The sequence below is a fragment of the Brienomyrus brachyistius genome, chromosome 17, assembly GCF_023856365.1.
Source record: "Brienomyrus brachyistius isolate T26 chromosome 17, BBRACH_0.4, whole genome shotgun sequence".
In the NCBI taxonomy this organism is placed as follows: Eukaryota; Metazoa; Chordata; class Actinopteri; order Osteoglossiformes; family Mormyridae; genus Brienomyrus; species Brienomyrus brachyistius.
This window is the reverse complement of record NC_064549.1, coordinates 7,645,912-7,654,267: the sequence shown is the minus strand read 5'-3', so window position 1 is coordinate 7,654,267 and position 8,356 is coordinate 7,645,912. Positions and strand designations below refer to the sequence as shown.

Sequence of the window (8,356 nt, the reverse complement as noted above, 5' to 3'; positions counted from 1 at the left end):
GTACATATTTCTCTGTTTTATATTCCTGTACCAGCTTGCAAAGTTAATGTATGACAAAAAGTTTCAACATGGCAACATGGAAACATAAGTTTGTCAGAGGAAAATAAAAATTCCATAAACTAAACTAATGTAGAACGCATCATGATACAAGTACAAATGTCTACCCAGCCGGAAGGAGCTTTGATTACAGTTCTCTGCTAGCTTATACCTGGGAAAGTTAATCTAATCTATTTAAAAAAAAGAAAAGTAATTACACAACTAAATCATACTGCAAAAGACTGACGTCTGTGTGAAAAATTCAACTTTTGAAATGTCCTGCATCCCTAAGCAGTTTCCACCAGCTTTAAAACGACATTCAATAGAACAAAAATAATCATCTTATGTTATCGATAAAGACCTATAAGATGATCTCGAGGGAAGGAGAAATTGTGGCAAGACATTACTGAGCTAAATAATTAAGGCAGATTACATCTTAAACTCAAATCTCCAAAAATTTTTTTATTCATTATTCATGAAAATCTGATCTAAAAGCAGGTTATTTGAGATTTATTCATTTATTTCCACTTTTGAAATTCCCGAACCTCTTGAAACATTAAGCTCTCGAATGCTTTACATCTTGACCTTTACTTAATGTTAAATGTCTTATCTGTTTTTGTTGTCATTTATATAAGATCAAAAGATTTACCATTTATAATGATAGATGTACTATTTTTGTGCATCACATACACTTTAACCCTGTAAGACTGTAAGTGGACCCTCAAGACCTGCCCTTCCATAAACAACTGACAGTTTTATATAACAACACAGTAGAAGACGTTTGTCAGCACACACCAGAAGTGGCTCAATATACGGAACATGGACATGGACCATTAGTTTCTTTATGTAGTTGTGGGTCATGATACAAAATAGCTGGTGTGAAATTTTAATTCCACATCACATTACACAAGTAAGAACACAGAGAATATTAATAAATATATTTGTTGTGTTGGTTCATACATACATTTTAATCAAAGAAACTTATTTCAATGTATCTCAATCTGAACTATGCATGTGACCTCGATTACTGGATTAATTTGAGGTTACAATTACACAGATTGCATTTATAACTGTAATACAGTCTGGAATGGCAAAATTAGGATCCATAATATATCATTCTTGGTGAGGTAACATGGAATTAGACCGTTCTTTTGTATTTACTACTGAAGCTTATTAATAAATGCATTTTCATGTCATGACAGAACATTTAACTCATCGTCTCGTTTTCTTCCTTCTTGGCTGATTGGTATGCTTGTCTTTTGGCTTTTGTGCTTGTGTTACTGAGTATACAGTTTATCTTAAATATGGCGTGGTGTTTAATTATTTCGGTGAACTCTCAACACAAGGAGCACTATTGACATTGTATATGTTCGGGTTTAGATTTTCCCACAGAATTCCAAACAAACAAAACAATACTGATACAACAAATCATTAGGAACAGGAAAGTAAAATTTATGTCATTGATTCTCCCATAAAATAGTCCCTTAGATATCATCTTTATGTCCTCCATACAGGGACTCAGTAAGGGCGTGAATGGCCTGGCAGGTTCAGAGGGTCCAGCACTTTACAGGGGCCTTCGAATACATAAAATCATAAAATGTTATCATTTACGTTTGGGCAGGCATGGGGGTCAAGGTGACATTTTGTCTGGGTGCATAGCATTTCTAGCTACTCCCATGCCTGTATATTTATGTTTGGTTGTGGTGAAAACTTTTGGCAGTTTTCATTATTATTATTTGAATGTAATGAAATCCTGTTTATACTAATTGATACAAATTGTACTTAGTTTATACTAATGCGTGTATATGCCGTGATGACACTGGAATGGGAAAAATGCTGAAAGCTTTGTGTTTTTTTTAATTCCCAAAGACTTCCAGTTGTCCATTTAAACAGATTCCTTTCAAGCAAAGTATCTCTAGTGACCTCTGGAGACGATATACATATAAATATCTGGCCCCTGCCAAACGTGCTGTTTGGATCATTCCTCAGACTTCAAAGACATACATGTCTGAGCCACTGACTCATAGCTGGCATCTTACTGAAAACTGCATCTCCTTTCATTTTTAACTTTCATTCATTTGTTTGTACCCTACAGGTTTCGCAACTGCAAACACTGGAAATATGCTATCTACATTTGAAAAGATATGTATATTCTTATGCACAAGCTATTTTGAGGAACACAGTTTTCAATATTAAAATAAAAGGTGGGACTTTCCTACCATTTAATTAAACTCTTGTTTTTAATTGAAACACTTAAGTTTAAATCCTAAATAATTTAGATTTGTTTTTCACAGTAAATAATAATTCATTCTTAAAGTAAACGAATAGATAATGTTCATGTGCTTAACAATTACTGGATATCATTAGTAAACTGCTATTAGATTATCAGTTATACATTTACGAATTTTTCCAGTTTTATTACATTGTACAAAATGGTTGCAAATGGTTGTCTCATTATAATGAGTTATCCATTTATGGAAGCGATATACAGTATGTTACTACCGAAATAGGTATCGGTGAAGTTGGACAATTATTTCCCACCTATATGTTATGTTACTAAAGTTTAACGTAATATAATTACTAAACAGAAATAGATTTTTTTATTTTATTAATCTTTTCATTAACCATCTCAGCCACCATTTTAAAACCTTTGTTTACAGCTTCTCTTCCGGCCCGTGTACGAAGAGCATCCGTACGCGGAAACTGTATTTTTTTGGAACCTGTATTATTTCATAAGCAAATATCACTGTCCTTTCGTCACTGATGTCGCTACCTGGTCTTCGCATGCGCACTAGGGCTATAGCCATGACAAATGTGATATGATGTACGCATGCGTGAAATGGTGCGCAAGCGCGGCCAAGAGCAGATCGGGTCAGTTATTATTAGGGTCGTTTTTTACTCTACCCTCCTGTACAGTAGGTGGCAGTAAACGCAATAAGTGAATCATAGGAACACGTGGTTATAACCAGAGTAATGGTAAAAAACTAAAAGAGGCATCGTTGCAGTATTTTTGTAAAAGGAGCGTTTGTACATACGGTATTTGTTATGTAAAATATGTCAGTAAATTTGAAAGATGTGTCGTCTTCCAGTGGAGCAGAGTCGGATTCTGAAACGACTGAGACAGAGAAAAAGCAAAGTAAGTTAAAGTGGATTATCGTTTAGTATTGTTATTGGTTTTAGTATTTACCACTACCAGCAGTATTAGTAAAGTTGCAGAAGACATGTAATCTGTGGGTGATAGTTTGGTAGACGCCTAGAAAATTTATCTCACCCACCTGGCGTATTTATGGTGTACAAAGGTACGTGGTAATTTTCTGACTTACTGTTTTTGTTTTAGGTACCAAATACCGTTGCCCCGGCGATTTCATGTCCTGTACCTACCAGCCATGTGCTAACATTGGACTAGACAATCTTAAAGACAACTGTACAGAATTATGGCTCATCAAAGCCCCATCCAGTTTCAGTCCGAACAGGTAAGACTGAATACGGCAATAACTACTGCACAAAAAAGGACAGATCACAAGTGTGACAACTTCACTAAACATAATAGCAAACTGGACACTAGAAATTCGTAATATGAAAATGAACACATCACAGCAATGCTTTTAATGATAAGTTTCGTATTTCGCTTTTTAAAAACGAATTTTAATTGATTCATAGTTTCCAGAAAGACAAATCAAGGTAATCCTATGAATCCTAAATAAGTCGGTATAAGTAAAGTATAGGGAACGAAATGCGTCATAGTCATGTATGCAACTCTTTGAAGAGTTTAGTCTTAATACAAATTAATTATAATTCATATGTGTTGACTTTTCTGCTACCTCAGTTGAATACTGCAGTCATAAGAACAGTGTTGAGGAATTCATCTCCATTGTGTCAGCTTCACATTGTATCCAGTGTGACAACAATGATTCATACATTACCCTGTCGTTGATGGTATTTTTCATTTTATAAAGAGGGATGCTGTACCCCCAAGAATTGTACATTGAAAAATGGTGATGGAATGATAATTGGAGACGTGTTTCATAACTAGATACTTTTGTTCACAACTATGTGCATCCAAAAAACAACCCCATCAAACAAAAGCACTTAACTTGTCCAAAAAGTATAAGCTCATAGCTGTTTGTGTTGGTTAAGCAAACTAAGATTTAATATCCGAAGGATTTCCTGCTTTGTCACTTCGGTTGCTGTTGTTGCAAATGCACCAAAGACACATTTTACACCCCATAATCACATATGGTTGCACTGGTTTGTAAATGATCAAACATTGTAGTACAGTTACGTTTTCTTTTAAATCTTATTTATACATTTTATTTATGTATCACGTGCATGTTTGTTGTAAAATATGTCTTAGAATGGATTTATTTTATTTTAATAAAGTGAGCTCTGAAGGTGTGTTTCTTTTCATTTATTTATATATTTTATTTTTTTATCTTTTAAAGTTTCTCCAATTTGAAGATTCCTCTGAGGGGCTCGAAGTCTCTCCAGGCACGAACTGAGAGTCAGAAGATGGACACCTACAGAATTCTAAGCAATACTCTTTGTACAAAGTCAATGCACCTCCTTTCAGCTAGTGGCACGCAAGATGGCATTGTCTGTGGACCAGCTATTTCTGGACTTATCAACATATGTGAGGACAGTGGGGATATTCTCAGTAACCAAATGATTATGCCTCTCCCAGCATCTCCAGCACCTAGAATACCTGAGGGTTTGAAGCAACGCTTCACTCCCTTTGGGTGGGCAAGTCCTCCAACCCCGGCCACAAAAAGACACAAGGCCAACACTTCTCATGGTAAATCATCCAGCAAGAGGGCAAAGAAGGACCCGGAGGAGACGGAGAATAGAAAAAACAAGAAAAAGATTAAGACAAATATCAAAATGGAGGAGGAAGAAGGTGAAATGGATGTGCACCAGAATTTGTCCTGTGAGGCAATAAGAAAGAAAAAGGGGAAAAAGGGTAAAGAAAAGGAGAAAAAGAAAGAGAGGCTGAGCATAAAGGAAGAACCCGAAATAAAAACTGAGTCTGAAGAATATGCATAACGTACAGAAATGTCTGATACTTAAAACATGTCAAGCAGTTCATATATATAGAAAATGTAATTTTATGTAAAATGCATTGAATGAAAATTAAAAACTGTGGTGAATATTTCATCTGATTCTATGTTGTATTTGTACTGGTGGTCGCATTGGTCTATAAAAGCTGATTTGTACTGTGTAGAATGTACGCCGTCAGTAGCCGCATACCCTTAGCTGTAGCCGCAGCCTAACTCCTGTAGTTACATTTCTGGGGAGATGCATGCTAGGCAGCTGCACGAGGTACAACGCCCCACCGTACCAGTGGTGTGGGTTCTACACAGAAGTATTAATCAGCGTTAATACTGAAGAGCGTGTAACTTTTAAAATGTACCTTTTTTTTTATTTGAAAAATGATCTTTCCTGACAGAATCTACAATGTGCTTTTTTGAAGAATGGTTTTTTTAAAAAAAAATATTCATTAGCACATAGTTTTAAAATGCTGATTTCATTTGCAAAGATAGTGAAGTGCCATGCTCATAATATTAGTTTTAGCTTGGCTCTACCGTTTAGCGAAGTGCAGTACACAACATATGACAGTAGATGGCGATATTGTATAGCTATTTTCGCAGCCATTTTTTTAAAAATCTCTGCATTAGAGGATGTATTCCATACTTAAAATTACCTCCAAAGAAAGGAAAATTGCTACTGTTTAAAATAGGGATTTTTTTTCTCAGAACCTGTTTCAAAATTCTCGTTGGATAGGTCTAGTGACCTTTAAACATATAACTAAAAATAGTTATGACATCCATATAATTGAAATGGTTTAAACAATCAAGGTCATTGATAGGAAAGATAAGTTGTGCCTGGTTAAATAGTTACAGTGTTTAGGCAGTACTGTAAGCTAACAAACAAAACTGGTGTCGTTTAAAAAAGTGAGCAAAATTATATTAAAAAAAATATATAGAAACATCTGCAATAAATAATAAGCTACTGCTTCAGTTGTTATGCTGAATCATATCGATTACAAATTGACATGTAATTTGCGGACAATCCATGTTCCATTTCTATTCTGCTTAAAGACCTCTGGTTTCCATGTGAGTAGCCATGATAGCCATTAGATATTAGATTAGATTATTCGATAGCTAAAGAAAGCTACAATAATTTTGGTATTCCTACAAAATCGGTAAATGCCCAGCATGTCTCTAGCGACCATCGTAAATAAGTATCGTAAAGCATAGTTGCTTGAGTGTTTAAATAGTGTGTGGTTTATTCCAGGAGCTATAGCATAATCACAGATTATGTCCATGATGCGTTATTTTCTTGAACTGATAATATTCCAAATATATTAAAAAAACGAAAATATTTCCTTTCAGTTATGACAAAATGTCTTTCCTGATCAACACTGGGCACATTATAAAAACATTTATGGTTTTTCTTCTCGTCTGAGATGAATACAGTTAAAAGCAGAATGAGAAAATAGCAATAAGGTTACTAGGGAGACTGGCTACTGTGAAGACTGCTTAACAAATGTCTGGCTTGGTTCTTGGGTAGTGCACATAGCAACAGATTCTTTCTTTGTTAGGGGAGCTATCAGGAATAGGGTCAAAAACCAAGTAAAAAAAAAATAGCAAACAGCTAACAGTATTTAGCATTTTTTGCCATTTTAGTGGCACTATACTCATACAACCCAATAACAATTATAACCTGTGAATGGGAAATGCTACCCATGATGGGAATGCACTGAATCTCTCAAGAACTACATTGCTTGTCACTCACTGCATCAGTAACCACCATCTGTTTAAACCTTTTTTTTTCCCTCCTCCATTGTAGAGGTCATACAATGGAGGATCTAGAAAAGTTTCCTTTTATGGAAATTCTGCCACGTCCGGCGTAACAGCAAAACGCAGAAATTAATCTGGACGCTCACCTCAAACCACAAATTTGTCTTATTAGATTGTGGAAATGCTTCATTTCGTCTTGCTCAGTTTCCAGGTTTGGCGCAAATTGGTAACCATGGAAACGCCTTCCTACTTATAACTGGAGTGCAGGTCAAAAGGAGCCCAATTCTGCAGGGTAAAGGATCGCTGCAGAGAAGGGAGCAAGGGTAGGCGAAATTGACTCAAATTTATTAGGCTGCTCCAAATATTTTTCATTTGCATCAATTCAGTGCTTACAGGCCCGATCCTGTCCAATAAACTGGACACATTGTACTCAACTGCGGCACTGTAATATATCTTGATACCCAGACAACTATGCATGCTTGTCTGAAATATATATTTAAATGACATACAGAACAATGGCTCAGTGAATCATCGTATGGGTAACGGCTAGGCTCTTATTGGAAAATCAAAGCTGCGCCTTTCAGCTTCTCAGGTCTTTATCCACATGCCTTTATTTCACACGCTAGTCAAATGACCACGGCTGCTCCTAACCAACTGCAGTCAATCCTGGCCATTTTCCCAGCAAACAACTTGTACTGTAACTGTATAAAGCCTTATAAAAAATGGGTTAAATAAATATAAATTGTATGGATTGTTTATAGATGTTCTCAGAAGATATAACAGTACTGTAAATGAAGGATTTTTTGATAAAGCTTTATGCAAAAGTGAATTAATTTTAATTTTAAAACTCTTCTGTAACATGACACTAATTTTCAGTCGTCGGCCAGTTCCACACATATAATCGCGTACGTGAGCATATGTGTGTACAGATACTGGGTGTGAGTAATTTCTGCCTCTTGAACTGTTTGTAGGATACACTTGTTTTACATTTCAGGAAGCTTTCTGCACGCTGCTGTTGTGCTGAGATATTATTTTTGCATTTGTGGCCATCCTGTTAGCTCTATCGAGTCTGGCCGTTGTCTTCTGATCTCTCTCATTACCAAGGCGATTTTGCTCATGAAAATGCTGCTGAGTGGAGGTCTTTTGTTTGCGCCATAATCTAAACACTGTACAATCCATGAAAGGTGGTTGTTTTTCAGATGCTCTAACCACCAAATCTACAACAGTCTACCAGAAGTGGTCCAAAGAAGCTCAATGGGTGAACTAGTGACGGGGACTTAGGCTCCCAAGGCTCATTGATGCATGACCCCTGACCCCTATCCATCGCCAGATTGGTCTGATGAGTCCCCCTTTTCAGTTATGTCATGTGGAAGGCCGGGTGTGTGTGTGTGTTGTTTACCTGTGGAAGAGATGACCCCAGGAAGCACTGTGCAGGCCAGCAGAACCAGGGTGATGCTCTTGGCAAAGTTCTGCTGGGAAACCTGGAGTCCTGTACCTCAAGTACTTTTATGGATAGAGGAGGT

The 8,356-nt window shown here is 36.4% G+C and overlaps 1 protein-coding gene across 1 annotated transcript; it reads left to right on the top strand.

The window, feature by feature from the left end:
- The first annotated feature begins 2,881 nt into the window (after nucleotides 1-2,881).
- On the top strand, nucleotides 2,882-5,185 carry polr1g (RNA polymerase I subunit G). The gene is made up of 3 exons (XM_048981992.1): nucleotides 2,882-3,172; nucleotides 3,374-3,509; nucleotides 4,479-5,185. Exons 1-3 carry the CDS (start codon nucleotides 3,091-3,093, stop codon nucleotides 5,074-5,076), a joined length of 816 nt encoding a protein of 271 aa, XP_048837949.1. The 5' UTR covers nucleotides 2,882-3,090; the 3' UTR covers nucleotides 5,077-5,185.
- The last annotated feature ends 3,171 nt before the right edge of the window (nucleotides 5,186-8,356 follow it).

Excerpts from the sequence above, each read along its gene's own strand:
- polr1g (XM_048981992.1), top strand. The coding sequence starts at position 3,091 with ATGTCAGTAAATTTGAAAGATGTGTCGTCTTCCAGTGGAGCAGAGTCG. Across the intron at positions 3,173-3,373 it reads TGAGACAGAGAAAAAGCAAA|GTACCAAATACCGTTGCCCC; the intron begins GTAAGTTAAAGT and ends TTTTTGTTTTAG. Across the intron at positions 3,510-4,478 it reads TCCAGTTTCAGTCCGAACAG|TTTCTCCAATTTGAAGATTC; the intron begins GTAAGACTGAAT and ends TATCTTTTAAAG.